The sequence below is a fragment of the Lathamus discolor genome, chromosome 4 (genome assembly GCF_037157495.1).
Source record: "Lathamus discolor isolate bLatDis1 chromosome 4, bLatDis1.hap1, whole genome shotgun sequence".
NCBI classification, from domain to species: Eukaryota; Metazoa; Chordata; class Aves; order Psittaciformes; family Psittacidae; genus Lathamus; species Lathamus discolor.
Genome location: NC_088887.1, coordinates 82,287,812 through 82,315,049, shown reverse-complemented (window position 1 = coordinate 82,315,049; position 27,238 = coordinate 82,287,812). Strand labels below are relative to the sequence as shown.

Here is a 27,238-nt window from a genome sequence, read left to right as displayed (position 1 = left end):
TTTGTTAAGGGAAAAGGTAACTTTAGTAATACTTAAATGCCAGAAATAAAGCAATAGCCAGCTTTTCCAGAAGAAAATTCAAGTGGTAGCATGTTCATACTGAATTACTGTTAATAGGTTAAAACTAAACAATTTCATTCACTGAACAAGGAATTCACACATCATTTCAGAAAAATTATCAAAATATATTTCGAAAAAAAATTAGCTTGGAAAACCATAAATCATTTGGTGCTGTGACCAAAATACTGAACTAACACCTTCTAGTTTTTAGTGTTATCTTGATAGTTCTTCACTTTTCAAAGACGGACACAAAAATGTTAATGCGTAACTTACTGGAAGATTTAAGACATCCCACAAATAAATGTTTTAACATATTAAAAGAACACTAAACAGAATGAAAACAACTAAAAAAGCCCCTTTGTAATTACAATTTAATCTACTGGAAAATGTTCCACTTCCTGTAAAGCCATTGTAATTGAAATGTAAAAATTTAACTTATGGGATATTCATGCCTTTCTAAGTACCAGCTGCATTAAGTGGCTGCTTTGGAAATAGTATGTTCAAATTAAAGTAACATGAATGAGCATAAATCAGCGTTAGCAACCTTCCGAAATAACCGTCATGGTCACAAAAGATTTATAGTACAATCTGAAAGCACAGCATAATGTGAAATGTAGAAACAATTACATGTTCAATGACATCTGAACATGAATTGTGTGATATTAAAGTCCCCAGGTATAAATTTTAAATCTGTACATATAAATTTATGATAAATTTAAAAGATTCTATGCTTATTAAAATGCAGCTCAGGAGCTTTTTGTCCATGGTCTCATCACAATGTCACACAACTAGAATTTTTAAAAGTACTTATATGTGACATTCGGGTCCAGAAACAACTTGTAATCTTTAGGAGAAATTACTACTACATAAAAATGCAACACTTTACAATAGGGAATCCTCCTCTTCCTTTCAGGCTAGAACATATATATTAATAAACTGTAGACCTATTTTCATTTAAGGAGGTAAAATATTAACTGCATTTACCTCACAATTGGCCTCAATAGAGGTTTTTAATGTTTACCTTCTACAGCTTCTCTGATTGCCAGTCTTAAAGTCTGCTTTAGTAGTAAAAACAGAAATTCCAGTAGAAGTATATATTTAAAACTATCTTAAGGAAAACACAGATTTTACTGTATTTGACCAAACACAATTTTGATTTAAAATTGAAGGTACAGTTAGACACAAAGCCATTTGACAAAAGTTTTAAGGCTAACTAGAACGTGTCCACCTCAAACATTGATCATTTGAGAAGAAAAAAGAAAATCCCACCACATCAAATCACATTTACACTATCACAAGTTTTCACAGAATAGTTAGGGTTGAAAAGGACCTTATGATCATCTAGTTCCAACCTCCATGCCATGGGCTGGGATGCCTCACACCAGACCCTGTCACCCAAGGCTCTGTCCAACCTGGCCTTGACCTTGACCTTGACCAACCTTGACCTTGTCCATCCTGTCAGGGATGGAGCATTTTCAGGCAAAAGTAAATCCAACTGCTCAAAAAAATGAAACAAAATATACAGGCTCACTCTGCAGGATACTAGCGAGATTCCAGGAAGACTGTGTAGGTACCAAGTCTCCAGGTGGAAAAAAGTGGTAACTAAACCAAGACATCCTGCTATCAATTCTGAAGTGTTTCTCTTCATCTCTCTTACATCCTGTCCTTGAGTATGTTACAAACATCCTCATTTCCTAAGCATTTCAGTAATATGCTGTTCTGACAATTTGTTTAATCTAGAATTAAACTTCTGTGTCAAACGTCGTTTAAAATGTTTAAAAATAATTCGCAGTATTACATTTAAGCAAATACCGAAATGTAACTAGAAAGTAGGTGAATGTTGCAGAGTATTTTCAACAACAACTTTACTCACAGCTTCAGCCTCTGCTCTTGTTTTAAAGGTAATCACTGCATGAAGAGAAGAGTCATCTATCTGGCAATCTTCAATGTCACCATATTGCTTTTAATAAAGAAATATAAAAAAAAAAAGCTTAGTGAAATAGTTCACCACCTCTAAAAATGCTGTCCTAAATCAAATGCCTTAAAAAAAAAAAAAAAAAAAAAAAAAATCGCATAAATTTAGAAAAGTGTCTTTCATAGCTTTAATGCCAATTACAGTACTTATGTTTGCAAAGAACACCATTACTTTTACTCGCATTTCTAAAACATGAAAGTGCTATAGTCTCTGGACTTCCATATTGTAAACATGCAGGTATGAAGTAAAATTATGACAGAAAAGGAGGTTGTTCTGCTTCAATACTTCTCTCTTGATCAGAAAGAAGGTATCTTGAATTCCATTGGTCTGTTCTGAAACTCTTCCACAAATAACATTTATTAGACACAGGGACTGTAGAAGAAGTTTCAAAACTTAAATTGATTTCAGCAGCTTAAGAACCTGACCCATCTATTCGTGTAATGGCCTCTCTAGTATTGCTGCCTTTAGCATGCCATCTCTGTAAGCTGCAATACCAAACATATCTGTAGAGGCAGAGCACACAGCTGATGTGCAGAGCTGTAGTATCATAACAGAAACAGAAAATACAGCTTCTTATTTCTATGGAATTTGGAGTAACTTTAAATCAGCAAATGCACAACCTGCAAAACAAAATAATTTACATTTGTTTCCTCAGTGTTATACTACTATCACTGTGAATAGAATTTTGGTTTTGTTTGTTAAAAACAGTAAGTTTAATACTGCAATAAGGTATACGAAAACACTTAGTTCTGAGCAAATTTATGAGCATAAACTGACACCACTCTGTAACCTTTTAAACAGTGGCAGATTTTGTCATCATCTTTATAGCCTTTGCAGAGAAGTATAGAATGAATTAAAAAATATGAAAAGTGACCAGCAAAATTTACTTTAGCAATAATCATAAGGCATATTAAATCACAACATAATGTTGTAGATTAAAAATAAGTTTTTTTTTCTTATGGAATTTGGACTCAGAAACATCCTATGTTTGATCATGTGATTGTACTGCGTCATTTTAAAGTTATATGTTCTTAGCTTTATATGAAAAAGTTTGTCAAGTCATTGCTCACAAGTTCAGTCCTTCATACATCTCTATAGAAAGTACTCTAGTTCCCCTTCAGTACTCATAACCAAAATCCAATGGGTGGCAGAGTGGCATACGAAGATTCACACAACTTATGTCACTAGATGTTCTTCGCATTTGTTCCACAAAATAAACAAGTTTCCTTTTATTATAGCCTTTTCTAATGGAGAGGGTTTAGAAATGTATGTTGATTTCTCACTTTATTATTTTTGCAAATAAAAATTTACTAAAAATTTTCAGTGAAAATTTTCATTAAACACTTAGACAAACAGGCTTCACAAATTTAAAGTTTGGCACAGAATCAGTCTTTTCTCTCACCATTACTCCTGCTATTTCATATACTTAAATTATAACAATTTTACATATATTCTGAACAAATAAAGATTTTAAGTCATTACTTTGTATTCCGTATTTCAAGAAAAATAACAAGCCTCGTAAATGCTATGCAGTTGCAGCTAGCTGAATCAATGGTGTAATTTCTGTTTCACCTTTTTCAGATGCATCTTTTTTCCATGAATAGGTATATCATGCTAAAGATTCATACCTAAATAATATTCCCAGATTAACTGAATCAAGAGAAAACAAATCCTTCAATAGAAGAATGTCATCCAAAGAACAGAAAAAGTGAAGTTGCCACATACCGCAAAATGAGGAAGAAGATCTTCTCTATCACTTTCTGTAAATGCAGAGATTTCTAATGCCCTAGGTCGATGATCCACAACTGCATGCACAGGAACTCCTCTGCCTCTACCCCGGCCTCGTATTCCTCTACCTCTGCTACGTGATGCACCCCGACCTCTTGCATGAACCCCTCTACCACGAACTGAAGAAAGAATCCCTCGTTTGGCAGCCTAAGATGTTTATACATAACATATTGATGTATTAAAATTCATAATCTAAATATTTAGACAAAATTACAAACACATAATCTTATGTTTCCTACAAACATCTCCAAACAAGACTTAAAAAGAGCAGCTTACAGGTCTTAAAATAACAAAAGGTGAATGTGTTAATAACATTGAAAAGCCAAGACTGTCAATAATTAAACAGATCAAAAACAGAATGGAAAAAGGAAAAAAGAACCAGGTATTAAAAACAGGTATCAAAAGATCTCTTATCTGTGAAGCTAACTCCTCACAGAAGAAAGGAACTGCTGTACAATATTTGCAATTTCATTAGCAAATTTCTTTGATGTAGTGACCAACTCCTCAATTTGTCTCTTTAACTTTGACTCTTAATTGTCTTTGAACATTCTGGACAGGACTTTTATTCTGACCAGAATTTAATGCAGTGTTAATAGCTTTTGGCCACACAACTGTGAGGTAGGAAACAGAGGCTCTAACAAGTGTCTCCAAGGACAAAAAAACTTGGCTCTACAAACTTACTAATTTCCACTCCCACCTGCGTACCCCTTCTAAAGAACTGGCATGCACTATCCAAGAAAAGTCAAAAGACCGGTGACAGTACTGACAGCCATTTGAAAAATAATTTGCAAAAGTTATTGTAAGTTTCAAAAAAGCACTTTCCAGGATTTAATTTCATCATTTATAAGAAGAAAAAAAAAAAGTATTTTCAGCAAAACCAGATCTGATACAGGAATAAAATGTTTTATGAAATCACTGTAACAACATTTTTAACATATCCTACAGTGTTTACAACTCAAGTACTGATAACAGTACTTTAATGCATGCCAGTGATATTACTCATAAGAAGCTCAAATTTGTTATGTCTTTATTCCTGAAATTATTCAGATAATTTTACAGTAGTATGTAGTTCTGTAATTCACTTGTGTGAAGTAAAGCGTGCAGGTTCTGGTGTTTAACATTTTTAAATGGTTAAATGAATAATTCAGATTGTTAAACATTATGCTAACTCAACAATCAAGCTGTATACTGTTTGGGTTTTCTCACAGCAAATGCAGGGTCACCTGGAACAGAACAGCAGGCTACAAGGCACAGAAGCAACCCGATTATTGTGGCAGTTAAAGTCACAAAGAGAATGTGTGAATAAAGTTTTTCTAAAGAATTTGTAGGAATTCTGAATAATCAAACAAATACCATGGGGAAAAAAAAACATACCCCTCCAGTAAATAATAGAAAGTATACATCTTGTGCTGTTCTCTAGCCCTGGTTTTCTCTATCTACTTTAATCAGTATTTGCTAAAGGTTTCAGAATATACCTTTTACTAGCATTTTCTAAAAGGTACAATTTATAAATAAGCTTTCAAGACACTTCTGACATATTATTCACCATCAGAATATATATTATTAACATCAGCTTTTTTGTCATCTCCACTGAACTGGTTTGGCTTATTTACAACCCTGTTTTCAATTACCAAAGCTGCATTACAACTTCATTTTAAAGTAAGATTTTAATGCAACTTAGCCATAGGTATGTGCACTGTGTTCATATGTAGCTATACATAAGACAATGATCAAACTCCATTCAGACAAGAGGGATTTAAGCGACACAGCAGACTGCCTGACAATAAAAAGAGATAAGATTATCATGCAATTAAGTAGATATTACACAGATAAGCAAGACAGTGCAACAAAGAGCAACACCCACAGCATTCAGAATTTCTCAAAATAAGACACACATGAAGTATCTTGCACAGCCTTTGCAATTTTTTAAAAAGTATGTTTCTAAATATTGAACACTTCTTGAAACATTTTTTTTGCTTTTGGTATAGCCTCCTTCTCCTGAAACCAATGCTGCAATATTATTACTTTTGGCACTTCCAATTTTTCAGTTAATCTTAAGTGGATGCTAACATTTAAGAATAAAAGATCAGTGTTTTTTAACTCCTCTGTATCAAACACAACAACACCTACAGAAAACAATTCAAAAACACTCCAAGCTCACAAGAAGTATTACTACCACAAATCTGTGGAATATCATGTCATGTAATAGTTACTGAACTTAACTAGATTAGTCATTAAGCTTGAAGACAATACTGTTTCTCTACCCTCAGTGGAATTAGAAGCTAATTTTTTAAAACATAACCACTAATTGCCTCCATCTATATACAATATTGCACAAAAAATAGTTTATGATACAATAGGTGAGTTAATAAACATATGTGAAAATACATTAAAAGTCAATTGCTACAAAAGAAGAGACAAACATACTTCCAGCTGCAGCTCTGTATATTTTCGTCTTAATTCAGTAACTTCCTCCCCAGCTTGCATCTTCTTGTATAAATCCAGTTCAGTATCTAGTAACTCTTTCTGCATCTAAGAAATTGTTAGGGTAAATTATTAGTTTCACAGTTGACATTCTCTACCGAGGAAATAACATTCCGTTAAGACCCAAGAATCTATTGCTATGCCCCTATGAGCAGGCTATTTCAGAAATACATTGCGATTTAAAAGCTGGCCAGTGCTGGCCTCCAAGTAAGCTATCAGTTTGCCACAGCACCTCTATCTGGAAAACAGATTCCTGGACACTGTAAAGAAAGGGAATTTGAAAACTAGATGCAGTAGCTTCCGTAAGGTTTTAAACTTAAACAAGTTGTGACTTATCAGTTCACACCACAGCTCTACCTTTGCAGGTATACTGCTTACTATGTTAGGTTTCCACCTTCAAGAACAAACAAAGCACAAGTTTAGGAGCCTTCTTGGCAAGATAAAACTTCAGCGTGTAGTAGTACATTTCTGAACTTGGTGATGTCAGACCTTTTAGACTACCACACAAAGCCAAAGCCAAGGGAATTTTTTCTAAACTAGAGATATACGAAATAGAAAAAATGCAAAATTACATGGTAGTGATAATGAGATAGAAAGACATTCTACAAAAAAGAAAAAAGCAGTACAATTATGAACATGAAATCTATAATCAGGCTGGAGAATAAACATTTATCACAGTTCCATAATGCAAAAGCACAAATGGCAGTTCTGTTCAGACCACAGTAGAAAAAAACAAAACCAACCAACCCAGTAACAAGACCTCCGTTAATAAAAGGCTGGTCTCCGATGCACTCAGTTACTTTCCAGCACAAAGTACCTTAAAAAAAAATCATTAGTCCAAAAAAAATACCGAAAATCTTAGAAACTGAAAGGTGCCTCCGAACTCAAATTTAGACATGTTCATTGCAACCACTGAGGTGCAGGTTCTGGTACAGGTGCAGCAAAGGGCTTTTACATAGCCATGAATATTTTATTTGAAGATCTGTTCCAAATAGAAAACTTTCTACAGCAACCAAATGTTCCAGTGACATTGCAAATGAAGGATAAAATTATAAATTATTGTGAAACAGTTTTACATTTATATCCATTGATTCAAAATCACAACTTGTAATGCATTCAAAGGCTGGTTTTCAAGAGATGAAGGTTTCACACTGTGACACAGTTGGAAACCAAGTATCAGCACTGAGTGATAAAGGGGGGGGGGGGGCTTTGTTTCTTTGTTGTGTGGGTTTCCTGACCCACCCACTCTCCCCTGCCCCCCAAAAGCTTTAAAAGAAAAAAAAGCTGCATTATTCAACTGACAAATTATTCAACCTGACACACTTTTAGCCCCATTCAATGATTATTTACAGCAACCACATAAAAAATTAAATCCATTCTCTCCTATATAATAGTTTTCAAAGTTCTCACAATTGGAAACAGTGTTTCTCTCAAACCTCACTGTGCTGCAACACACCAATGACATGGCAAAACAAGGACATCTGAAACTTAGTAATGACCACCAAGCAGCTGAAACTCACAGAGGGATCAGGCCAAGTCAGCATGGGTTCATGAAGGGCAGGTCCTGCCTGAACAACCTGATTTCCTCCTGTGATAAGGTGACCCACCTGGGGCAGGAGGAACCTCCTGCATGTCAACAAAGGAAAATGCCATGTTCTGCACCTGAGGAAGAAAAATCCTAGCCACCAGTATAGGATGGGGGCTGCCCAGATGAAGAAGACCTGAGGGGTCTTGGTAGCAGGAAAGAAGTTCAACATTAGCCAGCAATATTTCCTTGTGGCAAAGGTGGTCAACAGCCTCCTGGAGAAGAGCATCACCAGCAGGTCAAAGGAGGTGATGCTTCTCTACTCTGCAGCAGTGAGGCCACATACGAGTGCTGTATCTAGTTCCAGGCTCCCCAGCACAAGAGAGTAGTAGTGGAGGGAGACCAGCAAAAGGACACAAAGCTAATTAAGGGACTGAAGCAACTACTGTATGAGCAGAGGCTGACAGAACTGGGCTTAACTTCAAGAAGGTGGCATGGGGGATCTTATCTACATGTATAGATACTCTGTATGGATGAAAAAAGACTCAGTATGACTGAATCCAGGCTCTTTCCAGTGGAAATTGGTGATGAAACAAGACAATCCCCAGAGACCCTTTCTAATCTTAACCATTTTTAGCAATTTGGTGTTATCAGATTATTTCCTTGTCCATTTCAAAAATTTACTGGAACACTCTCTGGGTAAAACAACTGTTACGGGTTAAAATGCTGCACTGAAGTTTTCTGATCTAGTTTTCAACTTCCTTCTTCATTTCTATGGATCTGGATTCATTTCCTTGCATGTGACAAAACCGAAACTATTTTCTCCTGTTCGAATTTATGAAGCACTGTACACCTCCAGCAGAAGAGTATTCCTCAAAACCATGAGCCTTTAACAATAAAATGCAACTTTAAAAATACTGACAATTTCTAAAGACTTTTACAGTTCAAATTCAGACAGGTGATTTCCTTCACACTTCTCAAAAAAGTTCTCTCACCAGAGAACATCTACTCTCTCTCAAAAACAAAATAAAAATTACTCCCTCATCTCCAGAAAAAGAAGAGTTTAACCTTATTATAGTAGGCCCCGAATTCTGGGATTATTACCCTTAGTTCCCCCGCCAAAATTCAATAGAATATTCCACCGAAACCAAAATTGTTTTAAGAGGTATAAACCGACTTCGAGAAATTATAATCTACACCCATTTTCAGGATAAAAATATGCTGCTTCAACTTTTACTAGATAACGATGTAAGAAGTTACTGTGAGTACATATATGTCATTTCAGTACTCTTTTTCATATTTCTTTCAAAAACTGTACATTAGTAATTTACACTGCGCTTTTAATGCCTATATTTCTATGTAAAATAAAGCAGTAGAAATGCTACTTCAAACTGAGACTTAATAATCCATTTAAAGTAAATCAGGGTTGTAACATTGCAACAGATTTTTAAAACAGAATCACAAACATTTGAAGACTGGGCATTCTGAAGACTTAAGAACTGAAAACAACAAGAAAATACTTTTCTCTTTACTGAAAAATACACTATACAAAAATCTGCTCTTTTATTAGCATGAACTTCCTCACTTGATAAATCAAGAAAAGCTTGTGATATATTTACAGAACATTAATCGATTTCTTAAAACACTATTTAAGTCTTGCTTAATTCTTAATCACCTTGTGACCTGCTTAGGAACAAATGCTTTATAAAAAGCAAAATACTGCATTTTAAAAAGGCAATACAATTGCATCTTAAAGCAGTTGGGAAACTGGTTAGAGGCATGTATTAATGCAAATGATAGTACAGAGGAGAAACTCCTCTTACAGGTACAACCCAAACATGGGTAGCTAAATAAAGGAATATCGACCAGTGCAACCTTCGATCTAAAAAGCTTAAGATACTGAAACATTCCAGTGACATGAAAAGCCCTATGACATTATGTACCAGTACAGTAGTCAACTAGTTTCATGAAGCAGTTTGTTTTGTGTATTAAACCTCATCAGAAGGTATCTGTGTTGCATAATGATAACCCTTTTGCGTAAGAAATTCTACTTTCACGATTTCTATTTAAAAATGTGAAAAGCAACAGATGAAACACAAAGATTCAGTAAGGCAAAAAGAAGTAAGATTTATGTTTTGGATTTTGATTTTCCAGGTGATGCAATACCTGCGTAACAATGGGTAAACATTTTATACAATGGCATAGTTTTGAAATTAACTGTTAGTTTAAAAACAAGGTAAAACCAACCTCCCTTCAAAGATGACTTTAAAATTAAACCAGTATGGTTTTAAATACTGCTTAGGTGGCTGCTTGTTTTTAATTCTGATGACATAAGCATGTGAACTTATCTTATTAAAAGCCTGACCAAAACTTGAGTACCTGAGTCTTAGTTTTCATGCTTTTTAAAGGAGTGCCTCCTCCTGGTGATACACCTTTTAATTCATCCTTTAACTTGGTAATGCTATTAGTCAAAATTTCCAGTGTTTTCATGATTTCTGCTTTGTCTTCTGACTTCATGGTTTTATTCTTCTCCAGCTTTGAAATCAGCATCTGTTCAATTCAAAAAGAAAAAAAAAAGTTTTTTACTTAGCAACTACTACTACAGATCTGTTTTCCAGTACTCAGTACTGCATTACTTTTGTTGTGATTGTCAAACTCAATATATAGGGCTTTTAACAGTTTATACTAAGTTAAAAATTTAGTCTGAATCTGATTATTTGCTAATGAACATCTGGTATCTACTCAGCCAGATTTGCCCAACAGACTTATATAAATTCAATTTTTAAATTTCTGCTCCTAAGCAAAGTGCAGTCATGCACACTTTTCTAAACCTGCTCTTGTCAAGTCGAACACTCAGGCTTTCATTACTCCCGGAACATATGCATGGTGCACCCAAATTACGTAATTTCAACTAACAAGACAAATTATGTTAAAACTTCAAATCATGTGGTAACACCATTCAGAGAGTGCTTATTTTATAGGCCAGTTTTACAGCTCATGCTTACAAATTCTGAAATACTTACTAGTGAACTGAGATTTTACAACTGAATTGTTCACTTTCTTTAATGCTAACATTTTACCTTCTGTGTTTCAATGTGCTTTTCTAAAATTTCTTGCTTCTTTTTTCTCACATCTTGTTGAAGTCGTAATGCATCCTAGAAGCATAAAAAAATTATAGAAAGTTTCTGGATTTTGAAAAATAATACCAGAATAATAATATACCTGACAACTCTACAGCAGTAATTTCCAATATGTTTTGAAAACAGTGCATCAACAAATGAGCAAAAGGTCTAATATCTTTCTTAGTCTGATCTGTGCCGGGAAGACTTCATTATTACTTACGTACAAAGCAAACACGCAAGTCCAATGAAAGCTGAAAGGCAATATAATACACTAGCGCAAGAGGTATAACATACAAGAATTTAAATGTGTAAGGTCAGTATCTTGAAAGAAATTGCAAATCAAGGCCATCAATTAAAACACACTCTCCAGTACAGCTCCAAGCAAAAAGGAAATACATCCTGTTTTTTCAAACTAATGCGTTACCTAATGAAAACCATCTCTTTTGCATCTGACTGCTGTAACTTGGTAGTGACAAGTACTACCACCCAATCTGCTAAAAACAGAAACTTGACATTGCAATGGGCAAATCAAAATTAATTTAAACTGATAAATTTGTAATATGTTTCACTCAAAAGGAGAAGCAAGAGGAAATGCCACAGCTGCTGTGCTCATTAATGCTGCTTGAGAAAGCAACTGCTTCTTCCTCTCAGATATAGAATGTACAGGTCTTAGCTGAATACTTGCAGAAAACAATTAAGAGCTTTGATATCAACATATTTAATGGGATAAAATAGGAGAGGAAGAAGATGATTTTGCACCTCTAACTTATCAACTGGGATCAGACTGGAAGTAGATTATTTTATACAAAGAGCGTAAATGCACAACAGCCAAAAAAAGGAAATAGTAAAGGTTCTGTATGTCTTCCTAATATTGACAAATTCTGCTGCATGAAATGTTAGTTTTGCAATCCCGTGTGCAACCTTTTTTCTGAAGGGAAAAGGAAGATAAGACAAGGGGATGAATGCTAAGAAAAAATAGGGAGACCTGAGAAAAGATGGGAGGGAGTCCCACAAAATCATGTGTTTCCACAAGTACTAGTATACTGCAACAGAAATCTCTGAAGAAACGAAGGAGCAGAAGAGCATATGAAAAAAGAGCCAGTCACTTAGCATGTCTCCAGTGTCATCTCTCAAACCCCGCAAAACCTAAAACCAAATCACCAAAACCCTACAGCTGTTAAAGAATCAATAATTACACAGTTTTTGCCATTTCACAGGCATTTAGCATCTAAACTTGAAAGGCAAAGCTTCTATTTCTACAAAACATGTTTGAAGGGACAATTATTAAATGAAATCCCCAAATTAGAAGTAATTTCTTTAAAGTCTGAACCAATACCACAATGGACATGCAGTTAATAAACTGCTATTTCAAATTATGTTAGACATTAGTTGCATAAGTTTACTAATAGTCTAATAGTTATACTGATTTCAGTATGTCTGTTTGAATCCAACTTCCTACTGAACTCTTACTTTGTAGTTTGAAACCAGCAAGATAAACATCCTGTATTTAGTTTTTCTAAATTAGAAGAATAAATCTGAATAAAAGGAGGCTTACTGGCCTTTTCTGAAAATTCTAAGCAAGCTAAATTACAAGTGAGGAAGGCCAAATGCATTTTTGTTGCATTTCTCCTCTAAGAGAAAACCTAGTACTACTCAAAGTAAAAAAGGATGCAGTAGACTTATAGTTTGCAAACAACAAAATGCAGGGTTATACAGTTTTTAGTTCTCTCATGTGAAGAAAATTTTGGTCACAAGTACAAAATACACTGAGAATAAAGGCCAGTTTGATGTTAAAGGCCAGTTCCAGAAGGGCTTAAGAGAGAAGAATCGTGACCGTACTATACTTCCCTTCTCACTCAATAGACAATTCATGCCTAAACATGGAAATCCTGCTTGCAGGAAAAAGCATTTCACATTTTGAACTTGAGAGTTTTAAACCTGCTTGCACTGTCTGAACATACATTGAAAAAGCCTAGGAAAACCATGCTGAATTTTCATGTCCTCTGAAAAGAAACCATTATAGTGAATGTAATCCTGTAACTAGTTTCATCTAGGCTCTTGAGATGAATATACATAGTGTACTATTTCTAGTGGTCATGAGTTCCCAATCTAAGTCCATTTTATAAAGAAGTATATTTAATTTACCTGTTTTTTCTTCTGTGCTTCATTAGAGTCTAGCACGGAAGTGGAAACAACAGGCAAAGATTTCTGTGCTGCCTTCAAAGCAGCAGGGTTGTACACAGTTTTTGTCAAGCCAGTAGAAGTGGATAAAACCTATAGGAGGAAATCATTTTATTCTTTTGCCAGTGAATTTCAGTTTCTTTTTAAAAAAACACGAGTGCTTAAAAATACATAAGCATCTTTTCTTTTGTCTGTTTTGATGATATGGAATATAAAAAATCTGGTGTAACAACTGTATTTGGAGTTGCTGAAGTTAAACAATTTTTAAAGAGGCAACATCACATCAGATATGTAAGGATTATAAGCATCAGTTATAAATCCTTTCCACTGAGATGTTCTATGTACTTCCAAGTTTCAAATACCTAAACTTTTACGTAATTGAGCATAATAAGATAATAAACAGAAGACTGAGATGTTCCTGAGTATAACTGAAGTCTGTAATTTTTTGTTCTTGAGTTTAAAATATAATTTTTCATGGCTGCATGAATTTTTTGGGCAAAAATTCAACACAATTTTAGAGATTAAGGTCCCAAGTAGATAAAATAGTTCCTTTTCATATTCAGTCTATGCAAAGCAGAGCTTGCACAATCAACAAGAAGTAACTCAAGTACAGGGAAATCTTCAACATCATACAGCAAAGAAAGAGAATACTGTCTCTGTTCTCCTTCCTACATTTATTATGAGGTATGAAATTTCTCCCTTAGTGAGAACACAGTTGTCTGCTTTACAAGCTGTCTAGAGTATACTATGTACACCTCACAATACCTGAAGATCTGGACTATTCTGTTTTCTTAGGATGTTCTTTAAGGACATTAAGGTCATAATAGTATTGACAAATCCATGGCTAAGTGCTGGAAATAATGTAGGCATGATCTTGTCCAGCTTGTTAGCAAATCACAGCAATTATGCAATAGGTAAAATTTCCAGGAGTTTAAAGATACTTTATATATGTGTGGAAAATTAAAAGATACATGCAGAGTCTACTGGTCAACATGCACTCCATAAAATAAGACATAATGTCCACCAACAGCAGATAAAAAAAAAACAAACAAAAAAAAAACCAAAACAAGACAGCCAAGAAACATTAGAAAGACAGAAAAGATCAAGAGATCACAAGAATTTCCAACAGGAATGCTTCGCATAAAGGGTTTTCACTTCGTTGTGCTATTTATACTATTTCTTTCCACAGAGTACGAAGAGCAGAGAGAATAAAAATCAAAGCATGTTATAAGGTATTACGAAAGGTGATATAAAATGCTCTAAGCAGGCCATTAGAACAGAGATGAAGGAATTTCTTTTAAACTTATGAAAGCACATTAACATATGCATATCCAAGTCATACAGTTCCTATTACAGAGAAGCTTTAGGACAGGCTACATCACAAACAAACAGAAGACCAGGTAAAGACAAAAATATTTTTTCCTTAACTGCCTTCATGGCAGAGAGAACCATGCTTCCTTATCTCCTATAATTAAGTAAAGATGCCACAGCAGATTACCTGCATCAACTAATCTACATGAGCAGGAAGCAACACATTAACGTCTTCTACATCTCTTACTACTATTCAAGAGAAGAAATAGTGTAAATCTTCACAAGTTCATAAAACAGGTCAAACTAAGTTTCAGAACCCTACTAAAAATGCCAAAGTAAACTGCTGCTTCACAACCAGTCCAGTAAACAGCCCAGAATTTACTCAAAATCAGTCTGTACTATAAGACAATAGAGCATAAAACCATTTTAGCATGGATTTACTATTTGTGGGAGAAAAGTGGTTTAGGATAACTCAACTCTTGTGGAATAAGAAAAAAAAAATTCCACTCCAACTGAAGCAGACTTCTTTATTTCTAAAGTAAGTCTATAGTTCATATGCAAAAAGTAGTCAAGAAATTCAGAACTTATAAGAACTATTATTCAGAAATTTACAAGCTGTCTACAGTATATTATTCAGAAATATTACTCAGTATTATTAATTGTTATTAATATTATTGAATATTATCCAAGCTGTCTAGAGTATATTATTCAGAAATTCAGAACTAATTTATCTGCAACTAACTTAGGGCATCAAGTATGCAACTATTCAAACCAAGAACAAAATATACACAAGAAGCCAAGATGAATGCATTTTGGTGGACTGCTCAGCTTGAAATGAGTTGAAGAGACATCCTCCTATATTACAACTCAACATTAAGGATTATTACTATTGTATGCTAAGTACAGCACTGTATCTTTGGAGCTAATTTTACTTGTTAGATTCCACTAAATGCATTATAAATGCCATACTGTGGGGGCACAGGGGACATGGGAAATGCAGCGGATGCTTCATTCATTTCAGATCAAGCCAATTCCCAATAGAACAGATATATACACCAAGGCAAAGGAATCTTGTTACTGGGTAAAACTTGATGCGTTTCTACCAGAAGCCTTCACAAATGAATATTATAAACACTGGGGAAGCCTGACCCCCATACTGCTAAACAGGTTTTTAAACATGTATCACAAACTTTGCTGCTGAAGTAAACACACCACCAACTCTATTCTGAAAATTGCAACCACCAGGGAAAACACATAATCCATAACCACCTTCCTCACCTTACGTCTCCTTTGTCCTGTATATACTGATTAACTTCCACTTTTATCTTTCCACAACTACTGCAAATTTTAAGACCAAGTAAGGGTAAATGCTTAAAGCATCACCTTTTAAGGGGCACAGAAGCCCCAAAACATTTTTATAGAAAGTTCTTCTACAGATTCATATGTAGTGTCAAAATTTATTTATTTTTAAAATTTATTTCTGTATTCTCCTAACAACTAAGGACCCTGGAACATATCTAGTTATTTTCATGACTGAGTGAAACCTACTATAGTAAAACAAAACCCACAGGATAGCAGCTTCTGTCCTAACTTGGCCTTTTAATTCTTATACTCATTTAGCCATTTACTAAGCTAAGGCCTGATATATAATATTTTATAAGACTAATATTTAATAAATAACTTTATTGATAGTTATGAAACAAAATTGATATTGATACCAGGGTTTTATAATACAATTAACTCTACTGAAATTAAATGTGAGAGGAAGAGAATATGTGACATTCTCTTACCTTTTCAGTTGTTGGAGTAACTGGCTTTGACACAAAACCCAGTCTATCCTTCACAGATAATTTAGTCACATTCTAAGAAAGCAAAAACAAAATTATAGTACATATAATTTATGAACAGTTTACTGTTTCCTATGTAATTGCAAATGTTAGGAATTCAGAAAAGAGAATTCAACTAATAAAGCAATAGACTTTTGACCAAAAATACAAGAAAAATAATTAAAGCAGTTGCTGAAATGAATTTTAGATATTTGATTGTAAAGTTAATATACATCTATAAGTAGACTGGGTAAGGCAAAGATAACCCCAAATTTGGAATAGAAGATTTTACTACCTTTGTGGGGTTTTTTTTGCAAGAAGTCCACAACACAGTGCCCAGCAGAGGATTTAAACAGGCCTTTTTAATACACTTCAGATTTTGTGGTTTACAATCTGCTATTTGCAGGTATCAGTTGCTGAAAGTTGTCATTTGAATTTAAACCACAAATGTTTTCTGAAGCGTGGTGGTCTTCCTTTTCAGACGTAAAATTAAAGCAGTGGTACAATGCTCATAAACAAATACTTCTAAGATAATAAAAATTTAAAGGATATTCCCAATGGGAGTAACATGCCAGACTGTCATTCTTATTAGTATGGTGGATACATTCTCCCTTTTATTAAGGGTGATACACAAATACTGAAAATAGTTTTAGATGCTGACCACCAGTCTCTTAATGGTTTTAGCTGTTTAACAGATAAAATATTAAAAATGGGTAACTTTCAGTTCTTTGGATAGAAATCAACTTTATTTTGCAATATGAAAACTGCAATTTAACACAACACTACTGAAATATTTCAGAAGTTTTAAACTAAGTAAAAAGCCATGATACTAAATACTGATCACTATGCTTGGGTAAGAAAGCCAAATATCATTACATTGAAGAAAACTTTAATATCAAAACATCACTCACTATCAAATTAGATGTATTTATTCGTAGTAAATGTGTACTTGCACTAAATGAGTACCTGTAATGGATACACTCAGACAGTATAGAACCTATTCTAGGAAGAAAAATGTGCAACTAATCTTTTTTACTTTCATACATACCTGAGCAACTTCTGTATTGGCGCTCTGTGCTTCTGCAGGTTCAATATTACTTGCAGGTACTGGACCTAATCGCTCCTTGACAGACTGTTTCACTGCTGGTAAACTGGGTTGCTGAACTAAGGGCTGTATTACCTGTAACACCACCCCACCCCCAAAAGAACACATCATAATATTAACAAGAAAAAGCTGCTACACATGCAGTTCAACAAATACACAATGTAATTGCTGTAATGATATTTAGATTTACACTTCTTTTCTATCATTCAATAGATTTTTCACCTGATGGCAAAAATAAACACTTAATGAGATTTAGGACGTTATAACAACTATTTCTGTAGTGCATACAGTAATAATATCTATTTTGCACTTGCAGCTCACAGATGCAATTAAACAATTCCAGTCTATTTTTATTAATCATGCCTCCTTAGACCATCTTAATTTCCACCTGTTAGAAGTGAATAAAAGGTAATAAGCAGTCTTCTGATTCCTTTCACAAATCTTTCATCATCAACCATTTAGTTATGGAAAGGCAGAATGCAAACATGTATCATAAAGACACTGCTTTTTACAGCAATTTTAACTTTTCATCTGCTAAGTGTTTAACTTGGAAAGCATAGAAAAAGAAAGATATGAAGACATGCACTCATGAGACCAAGGAAAAAGAAAACAGAGCAGCTAATCTTCAAACCTATCATGGATATGCCCCAAGAGGTAACATCTTGTGTTTTTTTCTTTGACAGAAACATTAAACACTTAAGGCCAAAAAACAAATATGCTCCTAACCAAGCTTCCTGTCATATTTATGACCCTCAGGAGGTCACCTAACACATCCCTCCAGTCCAGGGCAAAATCAGCTGTGTACCTAAGCCATTACTGACAGTATCCATCAATCTAGTTCTTACAGTCTTCCAATGAATTAGGTCTTATATCACCTCTCCAGACAAAAGTATTTCAGTATCCTTTAGCATTAGAAAAAGTTTTTTAACATCTAACCTAAATTTCCTGCATTGCTTTTTAAGCCAAATACTTCTTGTTTTAGCTGCCACAGATGGAGAGCATATTTCTGCTTCCTGGCAGAAGCCTTTTATTTGATGATTTACTAGGGCTGACTCCCACCACCTTTACTTAGTATTTCCACTCCTTTCAGAATTTCCACAGTAAGAATTTTCTGAAGTAATCCTGCTGAGGAAACAGCAACACTCAAGAAATTGTGGAGGACCAAATACTACTGAAGGGACAACTTAAAAGCCAACTGACTTTACACTGCAAAAAATTCAAAAGTCTGTCTTTAATGCCTGACGGAAAATATCTGGCTATAAGCCATTATAAATACAGGCGAAATTAATTCAGCTATAATTAATACACCAGAAATCTTGACAAAAATTCAAATACTTACAGATTGTGAAGTACTTTAAGAGTTTCCACAGTACTTGTAGATATAATATCATTTTCAATGTACAGGGAAGTAAATATTAATGTTCTTGAATAGCTTATGAATTAAAAATACTTGTTTACTGGCTCAACAATTTGATAACTGTTATATTTTAGGGTAGCAGAACACGAAAACATTGCACTTCAAATCTGAATTTCCCATTTACATTGTTCTTGTCACTGTGCACCCTCTATCGCCTATTTAAAATTGATGTTTTGCAAAATAACAAATCTACAGACCAGGTATTTGTTCGAAAATACACAGTTAATACTTCAAGCTGTAATAGCATAATCAGCAAAGAATTCATTGCAGTAACTGTTCAAGCTGTCCTTCTCAAGAGAGATGTTTGTATGAATACAAACGACATACTCCACTGCCCTCTTCTGGCTGATGAGATGAATGTCAGGCTTAGAAAATAAATGCCATTTGGATAACACTAGTTCAGATCAAGGACCAAGGATATTTATAAATTTCATTCCAAACTCAAATCTGAAGGATGGCAACTGGGGAGACAGTGAGATAGCTGTTGTTAAAACTGCATTTTGGTAGATAAAAAGCAGGGCATTTGTTACAAAAGGAAGAGAGAAAGCAAACTTATGATGTCCTACAGCAGGACCGTTACAGAAAACTGGGTCACTGATTCTGAATGATGATGAGATACACCATCAAGAGAAAGGAATTCAAAATTTAAACAGCAGCTGAAAGAAACTCTAACAACTCATTTGTTCATTATATCAGCATATATAAATAAGTGAAGGTTTCTTCTACACAGCCTCCCCTCAAGTTTTTCTCAGTGTAGAATGTGTTGCTCCACGCTGACAGCAAATCCAATAAAAGAGGATACACAGGTATCTAGAAGGACTCACTACACACTGGGAGCTAACTGACAAGACTCAGTAACCTACTAGACCTGGGAGAATCCAAGCTTCCTCTTACATCTGAGTAGAACCACTATGCCTACTAACAAATCTGATTTGGCTTGCCACAGGTTATGAATTTAAGTTCCACAACAGTAATTGCTGTTTCATATTCTTAAAAAGTTACCAATGCTGCTATGCACATCACAACTACCAACAGGAGCTCCACAGCTGGAAGGGACCTACAAACATCTAGTCCAGCTGCCTGACCACCTCAGGGCTGACCAGAAATTTAAGCATGTTACCAAGTATATTATCCAAATGCCTCTTTAAACACTGAGAGGCATGGAGCATCAGCCATGGACTGCCTCAGTGTTCGACTACCCACTCGTAAAGGAATGTTCCCTAATGTCGCCTCTGAACCTCCCCCGGCACAGCTTTGAACCATTCCCATGCATCCGGTCACTGGATGCCAGGGACATTAACACCTCCCTCCTCACTTAAAAAGGTAAAATGTCCCTGATCCAGTCCCACAAAACTAATTTAACACAACTCTCCTGTTACACTGCTGTTTGTATGTCCTCTCTGCATACACATGTATGCATATCTGTACATACATATAGACATCTTAGTGTAAAACAAATTGTACTACTTCTTTCCACAGCAGTATACATGCTCAACAGGAAAGGAAAAGGGAAAAGACTGGAAAAAGCATCTTTTGGAAGAAAACAGAGATTATCTTCCAAGAGCAGATATATAACTCCGTCTTTCTTACGCTCATAAGAAGAGAAAAAGACTATACTAGTTAAAGGAAAACACGTTATTCAGCAGACAACAGGATCGAATCTTGCTTCACGTGAAATGACAGTGGAATTCTCTGTAAGTGACAGAACGGCTGTCTTTAAACACCTTCAGTCTTACCAACTCCTGAACCTTGTACCCGAGTTCAAAGAATCTACAATTAAAGGGTAAGCTCTGGAAAAGAAGTACGTGAAATATTCATTATTTTTGAAGTACTTAATTTCCTTATTTTTTTTAATGTTTAAAAGACTGCATTTTACATAACATTGTACATTGAATAGAATTAGATCCTCTACCTTCTGTGTGGTAGTCTGGATTTGTGGTGCACTGCCTTCTCGATGCCAATAAACTTTAATAAAGCGATTATTTAATACTGCTTCTGTACTTGATATAGCTTTCTTTGCTTCCTCATGTGTGGCAAACTGAATGAGGGCACCTTCTGGATCACCTTGATATGCAACCTAAGATTTAGAACAGAAGAACAAAACTTACTGCATGCAGGATTTTCATTTGTGCCTTGATTATCCTAAAATCTCTAGTTTTGAGGCTCATAAGCTTGCAAGTTAAACCCAGTATGGGTCACTAGATGAATACTTCCCATTCATGATTCTGTTTGAAAAGCCTGGTGTCAAGAAGTAATCTTGAGATTAAGCTAATAAACTTTCAGAATAGTTTTAGCAACAAACTTAAGTAAAATACTTAAACAGCCAAACAGTATTTCTGATTGGGATTATGAGTAGTTGCTTGAAAGAGGAAGGATCACTGAAGTAAACTGCTATGAAAAACACATGGGTCTAGTATCAGAGCTAGACAAAGCAGCTCATTTTGGTTTTCCTCCTTTGAGAATTAACAGAGCAAATAAGAGATTTTAATTCCCTCAGTGTTCAGACAGGCACAGGAGGTTTATTCTGTACTCTATGACTACACACAGACACATTGTATTACACCTCTTCTTTCAGCCTCTCAGTGCAAAGAAGAAAGCCAACATGAAAACTTAAGTTAGCATCTGAAACTTTGAGAATGAAGCATGATGAAAGATTGGTTTGAGCACCTTAGAGGCTTGGTCTAAAATACTGACATTACACATACAGCGAGTAATATGTAGTATCAACCTAAAGCCCTAGTTCTTTGCATCTCTTTCCTACCTTTCTCTAATTGTTTGCTTATTTCTATTTATAAATGTGGGTCACAGATACAACATGAAGTAACTATAAGGAACAAACTGCCTTTACTATGGGACTAAAAAGTAGTTATATCACAAGGACTTTCTGGATAAAAAAAAATACAGGTTTTCTCTCTCAAAAAAAAAATAATAACCCAAAACCAACAAAACAAAACAAAAAAAAACCCCAAGTGTTTATGGTATCAGGTCCAAACTTGAGAAAAGGGGCAAAGGAACACACACTCTCAATCAGTTTTCAATGTTTTCAACAACATATCTGAGAAGTCTTATCTGTGAGGAAAACATCTGTTTAAAACCACATTTCATTTCTGCTTCTTCAATGACAGTTCCATAAAAACAGTAAGATCATGTTTAAGAAACAAGTTAGGCAAATAGTGAGAAGAGTTTCAAGGAAAGAGTTGAAACACAACTGGCATTCTTCTTTTAGCAACTACATTTGTCACTAAGTTGAAGCCTACTGCCTTCTCTTTGCTGACTCTTACCTGCAAGTTAACCAAGTTGCCAAACTTACTGAAGTGCTCATTAAGTTTGCTGATATTGTTAAGCTCCGGGGGAACTTTTCTCAATTCAAGTTTCGTATTTTCATTTCCAAACTGCACCTTCTTCTGGAAACCTGGACTATTTGTTCTGTTAAAATTTTGCCTGCAACAAATAAAAATCAAGCCAGAAATCCATAGCAAGCTAGAAAACACAACGTTAAACTGTATACACTTACACAGGAGCATATGTGTGTGAGACAGAGGTTAAAAAAAAAATAAAAGAAAAAAATGCAATTTTAGGGAAGTGTAGAAGAGTACAGCATACAAGCCCATGCACCTGCAGTTTTCTCCACTGATACTCTCAGCATATCACAAGCACAAATCTGTGAGACAATTCACAACTATCTGCTTGCGTCAGTAAGTCGTGATTTCTACAGTGCTTCCCTCCAAAAACAATTTCTCCCCTATTCAATGGAATCTCCCCACTAGTGGTTCAAATAACTATTACTTCAAGGCTCTCTTCAGGCCCAGTAATCTGTTCAAATCCCTTCCAACTTTTGTCACCCCAGGTATACATGGCCACTAAGCACTTAACCCTGTATTTTTGTCGGTAACATACCTGGCGACTCAAACCAAAACAGCAATGATACAATTCACATTTCAAAACTAAAACCAGTCATCTTTAACTATCACACTGCAGCTCCTCTGTTTCTTAGATGATTCCAATTTCAGGGAGTAAATCTTGGGGGCAGATCCAAAGCAACTTCAGCTATCTCTATACTGCCTTTGAGAGAAGACAGTCAAATGCAGATCACTTTACAGCATGATTTATTTTAGTACAATCAGCTAATTCAGTTTAACTTGCCCACAATTTATGCAGACTTATGTATGTTTCACATTACAGAAAAGAGCTCCAAGGAATTCCAACTATTAAGCCAACCTTGTGTTAATGATCACTCACTTGTCAAACCAAGTCTTCTTTGTAGGAACTCCAGCATCACCTGCACCAATTGTTCTTTTCCTGGATTCAGCATCTACCACTATTCTCATACTACTTTTATTAGGAGGTTTTTCTGTAAACAGATGAAAATATTTTACTTTTTTTTTTTTTTGCATTTTCTGTGTATTTGATTGTAAAAAGGTGTTCTGCTCACACTGAATTTACATTGAAAACCACAGCTGTTTATTTTGAAATTATGATGATCCTTATTGAAACTGAATAAAATCTTGCTCACAGACTTCTCTTAACTATCAACAGATGCTGTGACAGACCAAAACAGCTAATAGCTTTCATTTTGTCATGGTAACATCACACATAGGAAAACAAAAGAGGTGTGACAGAACACATCTGCCTCAAGATGACTACACTCTGCACTGATTTATGATGTCCCACAAAATACTCTGAGGCTCACACCATTTCTGCTAACACCTCCATCCTGCCATTTGATGGCATGCACAAAACTCCTCATGATAGGATATGCACAGTACTCAAGAGCACTAACACCCAGGAGAAAATTTAAGGATGAGGTGGCAGAGGAGTCACTTACTGAAGAACAGGAATTATACTGAGGGACTCCTTGCTGAAAATACACTAGCTGAAAATACACTAACAGAAACATAGTAAGCTGAAATCAAATACATACATAGGTAAATTAAACCACATTTAAACAAAAACGGTTTTATTCTTTTTCCCTTCCCATTTTGTGTGCTGGTGCTCCTCAGGGCCACAGGAGCTATGACATTAGAATTACTCATGCATAACTGCCTGCTACCAAATTAAAATGAATCCTTCCTCTCTGCGGCAGAAATCATCCTAAGATACTGAGACTCTGCGGCAGAAATCATCCTAAGATACTGAGACTCAGTAGTATTTTTCTGTATAGAAGATATACAAAGTGACCAGTTATTACAGTCAAGTTCAAAATTTTGCAATACTCTAGAAAGAGGTTTCATTTTACCTGTAAAAATGCACACACAAAGCAACTATGATGAAAATTCCCTATTCAACTGAACTTCTCTTAACTCCAGAAGGTTTTAAAGAAATGCAGTTTTTCCACGATTCTATTCTTTAAAAACTGCCTCAATCTGCGTTAATAAAAGAAAACAAGCTAAACTGAATATAGCTTTGAAAGCATACCTCTGGGTGGTAGATCCATATCACCTGATGTGAGTCCTATCAAATTTGGTCTTTGGGCATGTACTCTATGTCTATACATAGGTCTTGAAGTATTTGTTATACTTGGAGCTTCTGGATTATAGCCATCTGTGTCATACGTTTCTGGTAACAAAAAAATTGTCTAATTAAAATAAATTGCAGTTAAACCCCCTAAGGTTTCAGATACATTATTTTGTTTAATTACAAGATACAGTTACAATGGAAGAATTATGTAACAACTATCTTAAAAAAACCTGCCATGCGAAGTTTTCTGCTTAAGCACAATGAAAATATTAGTCTATCATCCAGATTCACACTTGACATGCACATTTTACTTCTGTCCTAAACTAACTTTGAAAAAAACAAAGTTACTGTCACAGTCTAAATAATACAAACTTATTGCCCCAAACTACACAATTATAATCTCCAAACAGTACATTATAATATGAATCAATGTTATTCTATTTAGCAAACCTTGTGGGCAAAGCCTCAGTACTACACCTGCTGTAAAAAGAGAGGGTGGAGCAGGAGGCGGCTGGTGATGAATACCCGTTGTAACAACGGTAGGAACTGAGCTAGTTGCTGAATTTGGGGGGGCATCCATGCCAGCAGGCTGCAATGGGGGAAGTGGAGGGGGTGGTCCTGTCAAAACCAAAGGAAAACATTGCATTCATTTATTATCCACTATACTTACATTACACTCAACACATGAGGAAATTCATCTGAAATGTTTGTACAGATAATCAAATAAAAGGGTGCGAGAGGTATATGGATATGATGCTGTAGCATTCATCCATATAAAATCATCCCTACCAGCCAGTGACTCAGAACTTACATTACAGAGAAAATCACTTTATAACATTTCTCCAAACACCTTCTTGCTGTAAGCAAAATGCTAATCTACTATTTACCTTCACCCAGAGAAAAGCATAAAAGGTTTGTAAAATCCTGTTGAAGAAACAAATTCTATTTTTTAACAGTGCGTAACAAAAATATTTTAAATAATAATCAGCTTGACTGAAATTATTTTTCTGAACACCCAAGAAGAAACCTACAACTTCAGTGGAAAGTCACAGGGACCTTCTTATAACTGAAGGGGGGGTTTGTTTGGTTTGATTTTTTTTTTTTTTTTTTACAACAGGTAATGTGACACTGCCAAAGCTAAGCAGTCACGCCTGACCTTCAATTTAATCACTGACAAAATCAGTGTCTGGAAAAAGATACTGAAAAAAGTCACATATTTGGACTTTACAAATAGATTTGAAAACAGCGTGAGAGGAAGAACTGATCACCCCAGCAATACAGTTACTCTCTGTACTCAGGTGAAATAAATACATTCAGATCTTATCCTATCAACTGGAAATGAACAGAGTTTAAGAAACTTCCAAGCAGCATCAAATATCGATTATTCTCAAACAATTTTACCAAGTGAAACCCCTAACTTGTTAAAAACAAACAAGAAATAATCACATAAAACCATTTAAAGTCACAGTTTTTAAACCACACAAGGGAACTGAACACTAAACTGCTGTTTTATAAACAAGAGCCAGGCACGTAAGTCTTCATGTAATTTTTAGTGCTTGAGCCAAAAAAGTACCTTCCAATAGAAGAGTAAACAAGCTGAAGAATTTATCTTTTTTAGTTACAAAAGTTTCAAAATTAACCACAAATTACATTTCCAGATGTAAGTCTGACACGGCAAAGAATTCTCTTATTATTTCAAATGAAATGCCAAATCTGTTGTTTCCAGTATTTTCCCTTCTTAATAGTAGTCAGTTGTGGACTTCCATAAAACTCAAGGAACTGAGTTTTGCCACACCATGCTTTTGCTTAAGCACAATTAAAATATTATTCCATATTCAAGGTTCACATTTAACATGCAAATTTTAAACCAACCAACTTTGCAACAACTACCATGGGGAAAAAAAAAAAATAATGGTGTAAGCTATGCCACAGCAGGGCATGGTACAACTTTCTAAAATACAATTAGCATTCCTGAAACAGCTTTTTTGCACTGCATACAACCCAAGTAACATCCAGGCTTTTCTACTAAAACAGCAGGTTTAATCTTTTTTAATTACCTGTTACAGGGGGAAGGCTAGGTGGTAGGGGGCCTGGTGGTGGTACTGGAGGTCTAAGGTTAACAGGAGGAGGACTCAGAATTGGTGGAGGGGGAGGAAGTCCAGGAGGAGGTGGTCCTTCAACAACAGGGGGTTGTGCTGGAAACGGCAGAATGCCAGGAAGATTTACATCTTCTACCACTACTGGATCACTTCCATGATCGAAAGGGCACATGTCTCCTCTCATACAGAAACCTTTTTCTGAAAAATCAAAAGCAAAAGGAATTGTTGTTAGTATTCAAAAGCTGTAGTTTGATTCAGGGTAGATATGAAACATTTTACGTGTAATGCAGCAATTTGTACATTAAGATTAGAAATTTATATTAGAAAATTAAATTGAATATTTGACTTGATCTTTAACAATCAGCACACAGGAACACTGCAGCAACATTCTAGCAGAATAAATACAGAAAACAGAAAATTTCTTGAAGAATTAATTCTGCACTAAATTGTAACAAATTATGAAAGCAAAACAATTATATCTAGGTATCATCACATCAATAAAACCACAGTGCTTCTAAGTAAAAAGTGCAATTACTGCGATTGAAAAACCCCTATTAAAGTTAAAGCTAATATTGCAGAATTCTGACATGGGGAAATTTACTCCAATTCTTTTTCCTCTTTTGCAATTATTTCAGGAAGAATTAGAAAATTTTGCTGTAGCTTAATGAGATTATGTAGGAACAAACATTTGTTATTTATATATATATGTATTTATATGTGTATCTACACATGCATGTGTAAATATGAAATATGCACACTCAAAAATGAATGGAAGTTAATTTATTTTCTTTTACACTGAATTGGAGTAGGTCCAGAGGAGGACCACAAAAATGATCAGAGGGATGGAACACCTCTCTTATGAAGAAAGGCTAAGAGAGTTAGGGTTTT

The 27,238-nt window shown here is 35.0% G+C and overlaps 1 protein-coding gene across 5 annotated transcripts in view; it reads right to left on the bottom strand.

Annotated features, from left to right (window-relative positions):
- The window catches only part of RBM26 (RNA binding motif protein 26), a 53,853-nt gene that overhangs the window by 5,892 nt on the left and 20,723 nt on the right, over positions 1–27,238 (bottom strand). For 2 of the 5 annotated variants that reach the window (XM_065678075.1, XM_065678076.1), the window contains exons 7-20: positions 26,309–26,548; positions 24,702–24,869; positions 24,210–24,350; positions 23,034–23,145; positions 22,076–22,235; positions 20,707–20,871; positions 17,321–17,452; positions 16,237–16,308; positions 13,100–13,228; positions 10,913–10,987; positions 10,212–10,382; positions 6,251–6,355; positions 3,761–3,970; positions 1,934–2,020 (exon numbers count right to left, since the gene is read on the bottom strand). In XM_065678075.1, coding sequence (XP_065534147.1) covers positions 1,934–2,020; positions 3,761–3,970; positions 6,251–6,355; positions 10,212–10,382; positions 10,913–10,987; positions 13,100–13,228; positions 16,237–16,308; positions 17,321–17,452; positions 20,707–20,871; positions 22,076–22,235; positions 23,034–23,145; positions 24,210–24,350; positions 24,702–24,869; positions 26,309–26,548 — 1,967 coding nt within the window. The remainder of the gene's footprint in view (positions 1–1,933; positions 2,021–3,760; positions 3,971–6,250; positions 6,356–10,211; positions 10,383–10,912; positions 10,988–13,099; positions 13,229–16,236; positions 16,309–17,320; positions 17,453–20,706; positions 20,872–22,075; positions 22,236–23,033; positions 23,146–24,209; positions 24,351–24,701; positions 24,870–26,308; positions 26,549–27,238) is intronic. The other 3 variants (XM_065678078.1, XM_065678079.1, XM_065678080.1) reach the window with 2 other exon arrangements.